At 39.7% G+C, this 18,431-nt stretch overlaps 1 protein-coding gene across 7 annotated transcripts in view; it reads right to left on the bottom strand.

Annotated features, from left to right (window-relative positions):
- The window catches only part of NTM (neurotrimin), a 943,500-nt gene that overhangs the window by 224,611 nt on the left and 700,458 nt on the right, over nt 1-18,431 (bottom strand). The window contains exon 1 of one of the 7 annotated variants that reach the window (XM_045038542.1): nt 10,840-10,865. The exons of the other annotated variants lie outside the window; for them this stretch is intronic. Coding sequence (XP_044894477.1) covers nt 10,840-10,850 — 11 coding nt within the window. The 5' untranslated portion in view covers nt 10,851-10,865. Of the gene's footprint in view, nt 1-10,839; nt 10,866-18,431 lie in introns of those variants that run through there. 7 annotated transcript variants of the gene reach the window in all.

Below are 18,431 nucleotides of genomic sequence, written 5' to 3'. Positions count from 1 at the left end.
GCCGAAGTCAGACGCTTAACTGACTGAGCCACCCAGGTGCCCCGAAAAAGGTATTATTTTAAAGATAAAATAGATTTGATCATGTTTAAATGCTGAAAAGAAACAATGAAAATAGATGAAATGTATAGTAAAGACAAGGATAATTATATAACAGGGGAGCCAAGAATATGGGGTAAGTGAGGCCCATGGCACCACTGGAAAATGCACCTTCGGGGGAGGGGGGCGGCCTTTCCTTTGTAAGAGGATGGAAGATGGAAAGAAGGGAAAACTCACGGTTTCAGGGGCAAGGTTATGAAAGTTCTTATGTGATGGCATATGTGCATTTTTTCCCATTCACTGATTTTCTCATTCATTCTTCAACAAATATTTATTAGGCACCTACTAAAATATATACTTGCTGAGGATGCAACACACATTGACCTCTTGAAACTTACAGATACCACTGAAGTGAAAATACTAATAGAACAGGTGGCATGTGTTATAATTGGTTAAGATTAAGAAATTACTAAAGGGTGTAGGTATTAGGCGGGACCTCTCTTAAAAAATGATGTTTAAGCTGAAACTTGAAAGAAATTCACCAAAGGTAGAAAGACTAAGCTAGAGGCAATGTAATCCTCTGGGAATAAGAGAGGAAAGCAGGATTAGAAGGACTAAGAACTATGGAGAAGATTGAAGATGGTCATTGTGGAAAATGGGAGAGATGTCAAAACAGGGAAACAGAATTCCCCGGTTTTCCATGAATCTAGGTGAGGTTACAGATCATGCATTTTGTGGAGACACCACCACTATCAAGAGCTTTATGATATTTTTCTCCAGCAGCACCCAGTGTAAACTCTAATGACATTTTTTTTTTCTGGAATTGAAGTTTTCCAGGAGAGTGTGATATGAAATTGGAGGGATAAGGACATTGAGGATGTTGGCAACAGTAGATGAAACCATGGATCGCTACATCTAGGCTGTATGGGGAAGGAAGTGAAGACAGGATGAAATCTAGAAATTGAGAAAAAATACAGTGTTCAAAGAGCCTTAAGTTCCAATGAAGTTAGAGAAGAGAAATAACTGAATGAACAAACTGGGACACGACAGGAGGTCGTGCTCAAAGTACAGGATATCTGATCCAGTAACTGAAAAGCATAAGATGCTGCACATGATCATGAACTTCAGAGGAGAAGCACAGGCTGGAGTGTCAAAATGGAAGGAACGTGAATGAAGCTCGCTACAGATGGGAAGGTAAAAACACTCAAAGGGCAGAGTGTTTGCTGAGTCATCACCACCAAACATGGCATGACACAGGTCTGAGCAAAGGAAGACTGTGACCCTTAGGAGAAACTTTCTCTTTGCCTCAGCTTTCTTATGGATGCAATGCTCTCTTTGCCATGGGAAGGTTGTGAAAGACAGCAGAAACTATTCATGGGAAGGTTATTTCCAAATGGTTGACTGCTCTGCAGATTCGAACAATTTTATTACATGTAGCACATTGTTTAAATTTTTTAATATTTATTTTTGAGAGAAAGAGAGAGCACAAGCGGGGGAGGAACATAGACAGAGGGGGACATAGAATCTGAAGCAGGCTTCAGGCTCTAAGCTGTTAGCAGAGAGCCCAACCTAAGCCTCGAATGCATGAACCATGAGATCATGACCTGAGCCAAAGTCAGATGCTTAACCGACTGAGCCACCCAGGCACCCCACATGTAGCACACTGTTTAAATGCCTGCCTTATTCTGGTATCAGAATTCCTGGTCCATAGCCTTACCATATTATTTATGAAGTGCTGCCCTCAATCTCTCAGTGCCTCATTTTCTTTGCCTGTGAATGGGGATGATAAGATCATCTACCCTCAGAGACTGTTACGAGGATTACATGAAACTATACACACACACACACACACACACACACACACACACACGGAGGGAGGTAACTTAGCACACAGTAAAGGCTCTAGAAAGTATAAATAATATAGATGCTGCTCAACTTCTGTGTGCCAGTTGCTACAATATTTCATGTACTCTTTTGATGGGTGTTCTGAATATTATTTCAGACAAATGTTAGTAGTTCTAAAGAGCTACTCTGTCTTTCAAAATGAATAGTGTTCCTCCTGTTGGGAAGTGAAAAAAGGTCTTACTAGAAAAATGCCAATGTGCAATATCCTGTTGCATATTGGCAACAGCAACTATGTAGCTTTTAGTTATTTGTGAATTAAGTGCAAATGGAACGTTGTTGGCTTGTAGTTTCTATGATGTATACGTGTGTGTGTGTGGTTTGGTTTCCACGTACAAGATAATTTCCCAAGGATCCATCCTCATTCCTGAATCTCACCATTTACTTGACCAACTAAATCCCATCCAGCTCAGAGGCCCAGATCCTGTCTTGCCTTCTGGATTCTTCTGGTCCATAGTTTCCTCTTCCTCATTTGCGTGACCACAGTATTTACTGCCTGCACCATACTCTTTAGCACCCACTTGCATAATTCTCCTATATATTTATATTACTTCTGATACATGAAATGTATCCATCCACCATGTTACATACTCATCAGGGCTGGCTGGAGGATGGGGGGCCGTCCCTCAAAGTTTCACTTTCTTCCCTATCTAGTCCTGGGCTGGGTGCCTATTAAGAATGCAGGTGCTGATGTGCAATCAATTGTCTTCATTCCCACTTGTCATAGAGACCTATTAGATCTCTATGCAACCTCTCAGAAAACATCATACGAAACAAGTACATTTCACAGTTTTCTGAGATTAAAATCCAAACCAAGGACTGTTAGCAAGAGAAGAAATTTCCATGGAGATGCATTTGAAAATCTCTCAGGTCAAGTAAGGACCTGCAGTGACTGCCTAGCTTGTAGGCGGAATAGGTCAGTGAAGCTTACAGGGTCTGCCAAAACCCAGGAGGACAGAGATGAAATGCACTTAAAAGGTAAGTGGAAAGATGGTTAGAATCACCGGCAGGACGAGTCATCCCCTGGGCCTAGCCACTTTAGCACCATGGCCAGCAGTGGGCAAACCACTCCTGTTGACCTAGAAGATGGGAAGTGCCTTCATCACACAGGGCTGCCTATCCTTAGCTGCCTGGAGTTTCATGCAAATGTTCAAACCCAATGATGATCTTCTTGGCAGGGGATTTCATTACCAAGATAAGGTGGATGAGTCCTGTCTGTTCGTTGAAAACCAGTCCAGCTGAGTGGGCCATGTGGGCACAGCTGGTGGAGGTCTGCTGCAGTGACTGCACATTTATTCACTTGGCAAATTAAAAGATGTCCTACACAGGCTGTAAGCTTGCTCTCAGTTGCTTACCCAATGGAAGGGCCAAGGGCAATAGATTTTTTTCAGCTTTCTTCCAGTTTGAAACTTACCTGAGCTTCACAATGACTTCACAATGAGGCTCTACAGGCTTGGGAACGGGGGTCAATGGATCTAGTTAATATACAAACAGGAATTTGTGAAATTCTTCCTGTTGGACCACATCCCCACTTAACATCTAAATCCTCTGTACAATATGCATTTTCTCATTGAATCTTTAATCATGTTTACTAATTCAGCAGGATACATAAGAAAACATTAGATTTCATAACAAAAAATGAACAGCTGAAATACAGGAGATGATGAACTGCTCGAAAAACAGTTCGTGTGAGAAAAATTATGTTATTGACATTATTTCTAGATGGACAAAAAGGAGTTATGTGACCTCCCCAAGCTAAAAAGATTAAAAGACCATATTTGTTCAAGGTGTAAAATACAAAAGTGAACAAACTTGTATCATACCTCACAATGGTCAGATCTCATCTAACACATGTCACTCACTCTAGTGTGTCAGGACAGTGCGAGAAGGGAAAAGACAGAGGGCAGATGCCCCTGTTAGGAACTGCACATCAAATGTGGGTTATTAACCTGGAAAAGAGAAGTTTGGGGCATATCATAATTGTCTTCAAGTGTGCAAAGACCTGCCATGGCAGAAGAAGGATCAGTCTAGGGGCACCTGGGTGGCTTGGTTAAGTGTCTGACTCTTGATTGTGGCTCAGGTCATGATCTGACAGTCGTGACATTGAGCCTCATGTTGGGCTCCATGCTAAGCATGGAGGCTTCTTGAGATTCTCTCTCTCCCTCTCTCTGCTCCTCCCCTGCTCATACACATGCATGTGTTCTCTCTCTCTCTAAAAAAGAAAAAAAAAGAGAAGTCAGTCTGACTCTGTTTTAGAACTAATAGTTGTGATTTGTGAGGAGATTTGGACACAGAAACACAAACCAAAAAAAAAAAAAAGGCACAAGTTTGTAACAATAGTAGCTAACAATAGAAATGTCTTCCCCATAAGATAGTAGAGCAAAGGCAGCATCAGCAGCCACACCATCCACAACAATAGCCACAGGGATAGGAGCAAATGGAAGCACAATTTGCGGAGTATTCATGAACTCTGCTAATGTACTAGAGCTTAAAAATACTGATGCTAGGATTTAAACACAGGTCAATAGATTCTAAATCTTAAACTCATATCCACTGAGTTTTATTACATCGACACCTACCTCACAGATCTGTGATGAGGATTAAGGAAGATGAGGCACATATATCACTAGAAAACAGAGTGCAGTAGGTGGTATTCCAGAGTATCAACTATTATGTCACCATTATGTTCACAGATGTCACTGAATGGAAGGATGGGTTAGGGGCTTCTAAGGTCAATTCATAGTTTATTGGGCCACTGGCAGAAGCACATGCCCTCTGAGTTGTACTGCCTCTTTGCCCTGGGCTCTCACCAAGCACTGCCCCCTGTGCTGAGTGTATTCATGGTGCTGTTGGATCCACGAACATGCAAAGGTCAAGTGTGTGTCTCTGCAGAGTCAGCTCAGACACCCTTCAGGTTCTGCATTTAATCCTAAAGTTGGACTTCTCTTATTCAAATCCCATTCAGAACTGGCACAATTCCATTTGCTGATTCAAAAGGGGGAAAGAGGTTTTGAAAAGGCTTATAACAAAGGCTCATAAGCCTTGCAGATCAAACAGCTCTTAAAGAACAACATTTTGATGAGTTAAGTGTAAAAGAACCAGAAACATACGGATTAAATTCCCCTTGAAATTTGAATGCATTTAAAAATTAAAGGGAAAAGCACTTGGCAGAATGCATCGGGGCCCTTTGCTGAATCTAAAGCATTTAGAAAAACAGCGCGAGACATCTTGCCCAAATGAGGCAGCTCCCTGTTTCTATCTGGCTTCCATTAAGTGCTGCTTTTTTCCCCATGTCTCTTAGGAGACTATTTCAGATCCCCAGTTTCCCTCCATCTCTTCTCCTTCGCTGGCTAATTGCTAATTAGCAAGATATTTGTGTGGTGGAAGAAGCAGTTCATTCTTGAAGCAGTAGGCTTGGGCTGTCCAGCAGCACTTACCCAGGTACCCACCCAGGTGGGTGAGGGCATCCCAGCAGCAGCCACACAGCTCACAGGAAGGCTCTGCTTCACTTTTGGTGGCATACTAACATGTGCCATTGATTTTATGAGGGATAAGGCCCTGCACCAATGAATGCCAGCTCCCGATAGCCTGAGCCAGCCTCACCAGACCATGCAGCCTTCATTTGGAATTCTTGAGAGATAAAGCCTATGTAGCCAGTGCTACATGCAGAGATTAAACTGGATTTACCAGGGAGACAAAATAGTGTTAGACTTAATGTGTCTATTTGGCCTTCCCAGGTGGTCCAGCGTAGTGGTCTGCAGAGTTTACACATCATTCCAAGAAGGTGGTGATCCTCTCATGTGGGGGAAGAAGATAGCAGTTCTTTCGTTTGTATTTACTTTTAGTGCATCCTTTTTATATTTCTCTTTTGGTGAATGTTTGACAATTTGCTCAATACATATTAGTATAATAGAGATTTAACTTGTTAATAAGTATACATATATAATAGATAATACACAAACATAATATACACACAGGTATATGGGTGATTTTTCAAAATTATTCTTTGTTTTATTTTGTATGGTTTGTTTTTCTATGGGTGGATAGAAACAATCAAAAAACTTTTAAAGGGGCGCCTGGGTGGCTCACTCGATTAAGTGTCCAACTTCAACTCAGGTCATGATCTCAGTCTGTGAGTTTGAGCCCCACATCAGGCTTTGTGCTGACATCTCAGAGCCTGGAGCTTGCTTCAGATTCTCTCTCTCTCTCTCTCTCTCTCTCTCTCTCTCTCTCTCCCTCTCCTGATCATGCTCTCTCTCTTTCTCTCTCTCAAAAATAAGTAAACATTAAACAATTTAAAAAAATTAGAGACAACTTTCTGGTAAATGTAGTGTTGGCTTTTGATCAGGCAGATCTGGGCTTGAATTCTGCCTCTGCCACTTACCAGCCAGATGACATTGAGTGAGATTCTCCAGGTCTTTATTTCCTCCTCAGTAAAATGAGAATTTGACCACCCCTGAATGTTGTGGTCATTTATTGTGGGGTTTAGGAAAAAGTAGAATCCAATTCACCTGGCACAGTTCCTGGCTTATAAGGGCTCAGCAAAGGTCAGCTGCTATTGTATTTTCTTCGTGCTGTTTCAATTTTGTACACATGCATTTTCTAAGAACTCTGAACTTTTATTGAAATAGTCCAGTAAATGGAAACAATATACATTTCACATGGTCATTCTGAATTAGAGAGGACTGAATATGATGGAGCTTAATTATCTCAGTTTGTCAGTCATCAGCTTCACCAATAGATGTTTATAAAGCTTCTGATCAGGAAGAACAATTTCTCAGTTTTTTTCAGTCTTTTTCTGAGAGTCTATACCAGCTCATGCCAGGTTTTTTTCATGTGCTATCAATAAGTCCATGGTTCTGGCTACTGATGATGACAGATATTCCAGTAGTGGTATAGTGGGGATCATAAACACTGCTTCCTCATGTCAGCTGAAATGAAGACAGCTGCTTCAGCTTGCCAATGACTTAGAGAAATCCTCCCTTAAGGAGATAGTAAAGACAAAGGACTATAGTCCACCAGAATCTTTAAAGAATCTCTACTATGTTTTGCAACAAAATTCCCAAGCAAATGTGACAAATAATAAAGATATGGGCGATAAAAACAACGTCAGAAACAGTCCTGACAGTGAGATGCGATGAACATTTCGTGGGCTCTACTGGTTCAAAGATACCATTTACAAATCTTATTTACTATCTGGGTAATGCTATTGGATAGGTATTGCTATTAAATAACTTATAAGAGAGGACATAGAGGCTGAAGGGATAATGCAAGATTCCTTAGAAAATGGGTCTCAAAATTGTTGAATCACTATATTTCACATCTGAAACTAATACAACACTGTTAACTATACTGGAATTAAAATGAAACCCTTAAAAATTACAAACAAAACTTTTTAAAAAGGCATAAAACATGGTAGGTTCTGAATGTAGGTTTGGACATAACTGACAAAACGTGATTGAAATATTTTCATAAAATATCTAAAATTCTGTTAAGATTTAAAGCATGGAGATAGATATAAACATTTTTAGAAATGGGAATGGGCCAAACGATGCCTTGAGAGGATATTAAAATCAAAAGGCAAATGAAAAAAAAAGGTAAAATAAAAAATAGGTTTCAAAATATATAAAAAACTCTGTAATTCCTCACAACAAATTAGACCGAGCTAACCACAAGTTATTCTATCACAAATTATCTTGTTTCCACATATAGCTTATGGCCAACTGAAATTATTTTGTTAACTCATTTACTTATTAGCTTTTCTGTTTCCCTCCTCCCTATGGACCAGCTTGCTACCATGGAATTAAACCACGCCTCTGCATAGGCATAGGCAGCCCTCTACAAGTCATGGTGGTGATAATGGCTTCTTTCTCCAACCTTGGATGTCAGTGGGGAACAAATACAGCCCATGGTCTCAATGTAAGCAAATGAAGTTGTACTGGAACACAGCCATGCCTGTTTGCCTGCACATTACCCCTAGGTGCTTCTGTGTCTCAATGGCAGAGGTGAGCAGTTACAACAGAGATACTATGGCCCATGAAACCTCAAGTATTTACTCCTTGGCCCTCCCAGAAAAAGTCTGTTGACCTCTGGTTCAACAATAATAAAGTGGAAGTTAGAGATGAAGAAAAGAAATATTTAGCAAGCAGGATTGTTGCTAATAACACACTGAAGTTGTAGGACAACGGTTTCTATAATGCAAGCATGCTCATTAGGTCAGATTAATGCAGCTACCTAGCATGAAATGTATGGGGTAATCAATAGTATTGTGTCCCTTGTTTAAGAAAAAAAGAATGCATGCCATTGATTATATACTCACCAAGCTATCAACATTTACCTTAGTTCAGGTAAATTCCAGACACATAAAGGTTACCTATTGCATAAGAAGAATTAAATTTGCACCCAATTCTCAATCATTTCAAGACAGATTAGGACCTTTGCTATGCTTCCTTTTCTCTTCTGATTTCTGCCTTTAGGTGTTTCACTTTTTCTCTAAACTTCTGGGGTCAGGGGAAAGGGGTTGGAAAGAGTCATCCTTTAAGCATTTAGAAACATTTTTGGTAAAAGATTATGTGCTTAAAAAATCTTTAGAGATGATGAATAAAACTTTATTTTTAGATTTCTGTGTAGATTGTAATTATCTATACTCTCCAAGCTATTCCTAGCCTGGGCTAGGGCTTTGTTTGAACCCCAGATTATCAGACATTCTTTTCATACTTAGATGTACACGTGTATAAAACAGTCAACAAAAGAGAGAATCCTTTAGTATCATAAGAAATACAATATTAACCTGGGAATTCCATTGGAACAAGATTCTACACCAATGAGTGTTGAGCTTTTGTTGTACTCTGCCTAAAAAATACTGTTTTACAAAATACATTTTCACACTTTAGTGTTTATGAATTAGAAATTTATTTTCTAATCCATATGTACATGAAACATGGTACCCATCTACCTATTTCTCCCAACACCCAAAAGCTGCTCTTAAATCAATAAGCACCTTACAGGTGATAATAGCACCTTCAAATCAACAACATATATTTTCCTGGGAAACCAGAAGTGAGTGGCGGAATCTGCTTTTCATAAAATAGCTTCTCTGAAATTAATCCTTGCTGCTGATATAACATGTTGGTCTAAGATGTCAAGTCCCGTATTTCTTCCCAAGCCCTAACTTCTGAGGCAGGTTTCTCCACCTACCTGTCTGATGAGTCCCCACAAGGACAGGATGGCACCCTGAAAAAAACACAGCCAGATTTCTCACAAACAAGCCTGCTGCCACTGGTGCCAAGTGTTCTCTAAGCCAGTTGTAGGTTTCATTTCCTCGTGCCCTTTTGCTTCAAATGCCCTACCAAAGTTAACTCTTAAACAAAAGCAAGTGAAACTGTGCATTGTTTTCCAAACAACCCATTATCTGGTGGCCTATTGCAAAATTAGTCGAGGAAGAATCTGTGCTGAGAGATAAATCTTTCTGTGACATTTCAAGACTCATCTTCAGCCAATTAGAATGGCCACTGGGACACTGGCCTGATAGCACACATTCAAATCATGTCAATCCCCTCCCCAAAATCCTTAAAGAAACCTCGTGGCAGACTTGCAGTGTTCTCGCAGTCCTAACTTGATGGGAGGGCATGTGTGTACATCAAACAATGGCCTATCAAATTCAGAACAGGTCTGTGTCCAGAGATGAGCTGTCTGAACAAATGAAGAATGGAATTCTGAGACTGTGGACAGTACAAAGCTTTTTTAGGAGGAGTGGCTGCTTAGCCCCAGCACTTACTTTGGCCACCAAATGCAAACTTGCGCCAACACAGAAGCCTGGACTACTGGACAGATAAATGAATGGTGCTGTATTTCCAAACTGAATTTTTCTGAATGGTTAGCTTGGTCAATTTCAGCAGAAGGTTTTGAACTGCAGTTTTTAAGGACTGCTCCAGGTCAGGGCATTTGGAATCTCTTCACTTCCTATTTAAGTGGCCCTATATTCCTCTTGTACCTTTTTTGGAAAGGGAGTGAAACTATTTCTCCCTTTTACAATATTCATAGCCTGCCATTTCCAAAGCTCATTGTTATCAGAGGAGCCAGGTAGCTTGCAAACCTGCTATGACTAATATAATGCACTATTGATGTCATTCATATCAGCAAATCATTACAGAGCATTGCTTCCTTAAGTCATGTAACATTCCTATTGATAAGTAAGGACCTCCACTCCCATTTTTCTGGTTGGATAAACTGAGGCCCACAGAAGATAATGTACATGCCCAAGGTCTCCAAAGTAAATAAAATTATTTTGCTTTCTTTAGATTACCTTCACATGTACAAAATTTCCTATTTGGCTATTATTAATTCAGAAAGCCACTTAAGTCAGAAACCCTTGGCCTAAAGAACTGCCAAACTCTCTTTTGTCATGCCAATAACACTAAGCCCCAGTGGTCCCCAGAACAAGTGGAGCCAGCACATCTCTAAGCCAAGAGGCTCAGTGGCTATAGGCACAGTGCCAGAGGGCCAGACTCTTAAACCAGCTTCATTTTTCAGAATTGACACTATCTTCAGATCTGTTCAGATCTGGCCATAGAGTTACTTTCAGAAAATGTTTGTCAGAAACTTGTTCTCCTCTCAGAAGAGTTCCCAGGAGAAAGTTTCTATTCCTCTCAGCAGTAAAATAAAAGCACCCCCTCCCCCACAACCCACACACACTCACTACAGGACCAGCAAAAGATTATGTAAAAGAAAAGAACCAGAGACCCATAGAGACAGCCAGAGGTCTCTCTTGGGGTGGTGACAAGGAGATCTGTGTACACAGCATTCTCTCATAGAAATAGGCCTCCTGTCTTCTGTAAAACTGAAAATAAGGATGATAACAAGAAAGATTTATCTGAGTTTGAAAGGAAGTTCTGACATTACCATAATGGCATCTCTCCAGAAATTCTGTTCTTTCCTTTCCATTCACATCTCCATTTAGTATTTCTCTGAAAACATAGCTAAAGGGAACTATTCTTTCCCCATGGTTCACAACAATCGGATTGCCCAAGCTAGCACATACTTTCACAAAACTTGGTTAATTACTCACCAACAGAAATACCAAAAGCAACAAATCAGCTTCATGCATATGTGTTTGAGAACCCTTATTGTTCTAAGAGACTCCTAATTATATGTTTCCCCTGGTATCTACCCTCTACCCCTCCCTACTTCCCTACGGGAGACTGAGTAACACAATCAAAGAAGATTCTAAAGAGGCTTGTCATATCCTGGGGTTTACATACATGGTAGTCAAAAGGCAATGATGTTAATATTGTTTTACAGTATGCTGACTGCTTGGGGGGGTTGCAGCCATCTGTGTGCATTAACCCTTTTCTAAGTCAGGAGAGGGGCTGCGATCGGCTCACTCACAGTTACTCTGCTTTACCAATCTCTTGCTTTATCTGATCATTGATGTGGGGCCAGCAGGACTCTGTTATTAGAGGTAACCATATGTAGGGGCCAAGGTCAGGCCATCCCAAGATGGCCCATTTTGGCATGCAGATTATTTCTAGCCAAAAACAATCAAGACCCAAATGATTCAGGGAAAAACCTTAACCTCCCCTCCACCCACAAATACCTAAAGGAATTTAGATAGAAGACCTGCTCCAGGAAGGAAGTTGTATCCATAGAAAACTGCACTATGCTATGAACTAGGTATGGTAGGCAGAGTCCTCTATGTACCACTGTTCCTGAGGGGCTCAGCACACATTTGTTTACCAAACATTCACTCTTTTTCATCATCCTATGAATTGTATTCGTTCCCGTTGTAGTACCAAGCCCCTACCCCTTCTCCTTAGTTCAAAAAGACATGTATATTTCAGTTTGCCTGACTGTCTTTGGAATTTCATGTCTGTATGGATTTCCAGTATATACAAAAATAAATTTGATTTTCTCCTGTTAATGTGTCTCATGTCAACTTAATTCTTAGTCTAGTTACACAAGTAATGAAGGGCAGAATATTTTTTCCCACCCCATGTCCTAATAGGCTTTGGGGTTAATAGGTGTCTACTGATTCTTCCCTAACCATGTCCCATAAGATGCATTACCTCTGAGTTCTCCAAGAGTTGACTCTAGATTTTCCAGGTAGGTGTGAGTTTACTAACTTGTAAGACTGTATTAGATCCATAGCTTTGACTCCTAATGCAGGCCTGTTTCTACTGATAGATGAGCTGGCTACTGCTATCAATGAGGTCACATTTGTGAATATTTGTGAACATTCTTGAAAATCTGATGAGCACTATAGAGTCTAATTTCAGAAGAAAAATACATGTTCTTTCTCTCAAACACACACACACACACACACACACACACACACACACACACACACAAAGCATGTAATTCTGGAGAGCTCATGTACCTCCTGGAGCTCATCTGTTTTCAACAGGCCCAGTGAATAAACCTCATTTTATTAGAAGTTTTACTTCTAGCATGCTCTTCCCCCCACAGTCCCATTATAAACATTTAGCATACTCTTTCCCCACAGTGTCATTATAACCATATCTAATGGATTTTAATGTCTCTTTAATTGTCTTGTACTTCAATCAAATGATTTCCTCACTGGTATGAGGATAACAGTCTACTACCGTAGTATTTAATTTTAATCTGTACACATGCATCAAGCACCTACTGTAAGTAAGCACTGTGGCACCCCTGTGATGGTCAGTTTTATGTATCAACTTAGCTAGGAATATTGCCCAGTTATTAATACAAACAGCAATGTTGTTACAGATGTGATTAACGTTAAAAAACCATTGGACTTTAAGTAGATTATCCTAGATAATCTGAATGGGTCTCACCCAATCAGTTGGACGGCCCAAAGAGCAGAGCTGAAACTTCAGGAAAGAAGAAGAATTCCACTGTGGAAAGAAGCTTCAACCCATGCCAGAAAGTTCCAGCCTACTTTTCCTGATGTTTTGCTCTAAGGAACTTGGATTTCCCTAGTCAGCCCCTACAATCATGTAAGTCAAGCCCTGCAATAAACCCCTTAGTATATGTCTCTAACTGGCTCAATTTCTCTGTTTAAACCTTGACAACACAGATCTTGGTAATAGAAAATTGGAAGAACTACTTAAAAATGTGTAATTGGTGTTAGAATTGGATTAATGGGAAAAGTGTCTATTCATGTCTTCTGCCCATTTCTTCACTAGATTATTTGTTTTTCGGGTGTTGAATTTGGTAAGTTCTTTATATAAATTTTGGATACTAACCCTTTATCTAAAATGTCATTTGCAAATATCTTCTCCCATTCCATAGATTGCCTTTTAGTTTTGTTGGTTGTTTCCTTTGCAGTCAGAAGCTTTTTAACTTGATGAGGTCCCAATAGTTCATTTTTGCTTTTATTTCCCTTGCCTTCAGAGATGGCTCAAGGAAGAAATTGCTGTGGATGAGGCCAAAGAGGTCGTTGCCTGTTTTCTCCTTTAGGGTTTTGATGGTTTTCTGTGTCACACTTAGGTCTTTCATATATTTTGAGTTTATTTTGTGTATGGTGTAAGAAAAGTGGCCCATTTTCATTCTTCTGCATGTTGCTGTCCAGTTCTCCCAATACCATTTGCTAAAGAGATTGTTTTCCACTGGATACTCTTCCCTGCTATGTCAAAGAAGACATCCAGATGGTCAACAGAAACATGAAAAGATGCTCAACATCACTTATCATCAGGGAAATACAAATCAAAACCACATTGAGATACCACCTCAGACTGGTCAGAATGGCTAAAATTAACAACTCAGGAAACAACAGATGTTGGCAAGGATATGGAGAAGCAGGAACCCTCTTGCACTGTTGGTGGGAATGCAAACTTGTATAGCCACTCTGGAAAACAGTGTGGAAGTTCCTCAAAAAATTAAAAAGAGAACTACCCTATGACCCAGCAATAGTGCTACTAAGAATTTATCCAAAGGATATAGGAGTGCTGATTCATAGGGACATATGCATCCTAATGTTTATAGCAGCACTTTCAACAAAAGCCAAATCAACTGAAGAATGGATAAAGAAGATGTGATTTATATATACAATGGAATACCACTTGGCAATGAGAAAGAATAAAATCCTGCCACCTGCAAAAATGCAGATGGAGTTGAAGGGTATTATGCTAAGTGAAATAAGTCAGAAAAAAAAAAAACAGATACAGGTTTTCACTGATATGTGGGACTTGAAACTTAACGGAGAACCATGGGGGAAGAGAAGGGGAAAAATAGTTTCAAACAGAGAAGGCGGCAAACCGTAAGAGACTCTTGAATGTGGAAAACTAACTGAGGGTTGATGGGGGGGCAGGAGAGGGGGTAAATGGGTGATGGGCATTGAGGAGGGCACTTGTTGGGATGAGCACTGGGTATTGTATGTAAGTGATGAATTACAGGAATCTACTCCCAAAACCAAAAGCACACTATATACCCTGTATGTTAGCTAGCTTGATTAAAAAATAAATTGTTTAAAGGGGTGCCTGGGTGGCTCAGTCGGTTGAGCGTCCGACTTCAGCTCAGGTCACGATCTCGCGGTCCATGAGTTCGAGCCCCGCGTCGGGCTCTGGGCTAATGGCTCAGAGCCTGGAGCCTGCTTCTGATTCTGTGTCTCCCTCTCTCTCTGCCCCTCCCCCGTTCATGCTCTGTTTCTCTCTGTCTCAAAAATAAATAAACGTTAAAAAAAATAAATAAAATAAATTGTATTAATTCAGAAAATTCTTAGGGGCATGATCTAAAAATCCTTTATTTATTTAAACAATTATTAGTAGAAATATGAGAAGTAGAGGAACTTTTAGTGAAGTCTCAGAAGGAAATGAGTAACATATATTGGAAACTGGAGAAAATATGATCCTTACTATATAGTGGCATAAAATGTGGTTGAATTTTGTCTTATATTTACTTGAAAGCAAAATTTGTAAGTTATGAACTTGGATATTTAGCTGAGGAGATTTCCAAGCAAGGTGTGAGAGACATGACCTGGTTTTTAATTTCTGCCTGTAGAAAAATACAACAGGAAAAAAGATAGATTGAGGGGAAGAATTGTTAAAGTGACTTGATGATTTGAAAAATTCTTAACCTATTTAAATTGTAAAAGATGCTAAATTTAGGAGATTCACTGTCCAGAAAATGTGCTCTAAAAAGAAGACCAAGCATATGCCTGGGAACCCTTTGGCTAGCACTAAAGATATTAGGTGTATGACACACAGATCAACTTAGCAATATCAGCAGAAACCAGGATTGGAGATGTGATTCTCCAGGAAAGTTATGTGGAAGATGCTTTTGCCTAGTAGAATGAATCCCCATGATATACAGAGGAGACCCACAAAGTTTTGAGAACATTTGAAAGCAGAAATATTGTCATCTTAGACTAAAAGGAGGAGGAAGATCTGACAAAATGAAAGAAAGCTGCTGAGCTCCCCAAATTATACAGGTAGGATATAGGCTAATAAAGCTACCACACTGCAAAAATGTGCAATCCTTCAAGAAAAAGGAAGGTTGACTCTGAAGCCTGAGCCTTACCCAGTCCTTGCATCCTAATGGAATGTACCCTGTTGGATTTTTGAAAGTGCTGCAGAGCACTGGTGACCCTTTCCTTCCTTGCATTTTATCCCACTTGGAATAAGAATACTATTGAATTGTTATCCTATTCTTGTGCTACCACTACATTCTGGAAGCAGACGATGTTTTCTACATGCACAGTTCCACAGATGGTGAGGAATTTTGTTTCAGGATAGATCATACCGAGAGCGCCACCCATCAGAGGATGAGTGATTAGATTCAGATGTTGAAACTTGGGACTTTGGAGGCTAATGATATTTACATGAGAGTTCTGACTTGAGTTGATGCAGTAATGGTTTGAGACATTTGGGGGTGCTAGGGTAGGGCAAACGTATTTTGCATTTAGAATGGATATGAATCTTTGGCGGTCAAGGGGCAAACTTTGTTAGGATGGAAAATATGCTTCCAAAAGATATGTGCATGTACATCCCAATTCCTAGAATGTGTAGATGTAAGATTATATGGGGGGAAGAAAGATCTCTGCGGGTGTAATTAAGTTAAGGATCCTGATGGGGACATAATTCTGAATTATCCAGGTGGGCACTAAATGTAATCATATATATCCTTATGAAGGAAAAGGACTATCTGAACCCACATAAAAAAGAAGGCAATGTGGAGATAGAACAGAGAGATTTAAAGATGTTAGTCTTGAAGATTGAAGCAAATAGCCACAAGCCAAAGAATAGTGTCAGCCCGCAGAGGCTGGAAAAGGCAAGGAAAGGATGTTTTTAAATGTATTTATTTATTTTGAGAGAGACAGAGACAGCATCAGCGAGGGAGGGGCAGAGAGAGAGAGAGGGAGAAAGAGAATCCCAAGCAGGCTCTGCACTGTCAGCACAGAACCTAATGTGGGGCTCAATCGCACAAAATCATGAGATCATGACCTGAGTCAAAACCAAGAGTTGGATGTTTAACTGGATGATCCTCCCAGGCACCCCTAGGAAAACATCTCTCCTACAGACCTTGAAGGTAGTGTGGCACGGCCAACAACACCATGGTTTCAGTGCACTAAAACTGATTTTGGACTTCTGAGCTCCAGAGCTATGAGAGAATAAATTTGTGTCATACAAAGCCACCAAGTTTTGGTAATTTGTTACACCAGCCACATAAAGCTAATACAGACTCTATAGAGAACTAAGATGGAAAAGTTATAATCCTCCCTCAAATTGCTCAGAACCTACAGAAGATGAATGTTTGATAACTGTAACACAGGGCTGGCAGCAATACAGCCAAAGTGTGAAGGGCTTGGAATTGTTCTTCGGGTGCAGAGGACTGAGAAAGAGTTCTCACAGAGCAGAGTATATGATGAGAGTAGAAGCAGAGGCATAGAAATGATGAGTGTGATCTGAGAAGACACTGTTCAACATGGAAGAACCATTAAATTAATCGTCTGAGAAGGGTGGAGCAAGACCAGTGTTGACTGAGAGATAAAATTAGAGTGTCACAGCTTTTTATCACAGAACTAGAATAATACTAAAATATGTATGGAACCACAAAAGACCCCAAAATAGCCAAAGCAATCCTGAGAAAGAAGAACAAAGCTGAAAGTATCACAACCCCAGATTTCAAGATATACTACAAAGCTGCAGTAATCAAAACAATATAGTACAGGCACAAACATAGACACATAAATCAACAGAACAGAATAGAGAATAATAAAGCAGAAATAAACCACACTTATATGGTCAATTGAACTGTAACAAAGGAGGCAAAAATATACACTGGGGAAAAGACAGTCTCTTCAATAAATGGTGCTGGGAAAACTGGATAGCTACATGCAAAACAATGAAATTAGGCCACTTTCTAACACCATAAACAAAGATAAACTCAAAATGGAATAAAGACCTAAATGTGAGACCTGAAACCATAAAAATCCTAGAAGAAAATATAGGCAGTATTTTTTTTTTACGTCAGCTGTAGCAACATTTTTCCAGATCTGTTTCCTAAGGTAAGAAAAACAAACTCAAAAATAAACTATTGAGACCACATCAAACTAAAACATTTTTACAGTGAAGAAAACCATAAAAAAAAATACATGCTACTGAATGGGACAAGATATATGCAAGTGGTATATCCAATTAGGGGTTAATATCAAAATATATAAAGAACTTATGCAACTCATCATCAAAAAAAATCTGATTCAAAAATGGGCAGAGAACCTGAATAGACATTTTTTCCAAAAAATACATACAGAAGGCCAATAGACACATGAAAAGATGCTCAGTATCACTAATCATTAGGAAAATGCAAATCAAAACCACAATGACATATCACCTCATATCTGTCAGAATGGCCAGAATCAAAGATAAGAAATAACAAGCATTTATGAGGACATAAAGGAAAAGGAATTCTCAGGCACTATTTGGAGGAAGGTAAATTGGTATAGTCACTGTGAAAAACAGTATGGATGTCCTAAAAAATAAAAAATATAACTACCATATTATCCAGTAATTCTACTAGTGGACCCAAAGAAAATGAAAACACTAATTAAAAAATATATACCTACCCCTATTGTTATTGCAGCATTATTTACAGTAGTGGAGATATGGAAGCAACCTAAGTATCCATCAATAGAGAAATGGATAAAGAAGATGTGGTGTATACACACACACACACACACACACACACACACACACACACACACTGGAATATTATTTAGCCATAAAAAGGAGATCTTGCCATTCGTGACAACACAGAGGACATTATGCTTATTATGTGAAATAAGTCAGAGTGACAAAGACAAATACAATATGATTTCACTCATATGCTGAATCTAAAAGACAAAACAGGGACACCTGGGTGGCTCCAGTCAGTTAAGTGTCCAAGTTTGGCTCAGGTCATGATCTTGCAGTTTGTGGGTTCAAGCCCTGTGTCAGGTTCTGTGCTGACAGTTCAGAGCCTAGACTCTGCTTTGGATTCTGTGTCTCATTCTCTTTCTACCCTACCCCCCACTTATG

This window comes from Felis catus, chromosome D1 (genome assembly GCF_018350175.1).
Source record: "Felis catus isolate Fca126 chromosome D1, F.catus_Fca126_mat1.0, whole genome shotgun sequence".
Taxonomy (NCBI): domain Eukaryota; kingdom Metazoa; phylum Chordata; class Mammalia; order Carnivora; family Felidae; genus Felis; species Felis catus.
Note: the sequence above shows the minus strand (reverse complement) of the source record. Positions and strands in the feature narration are given on the sequence as shown.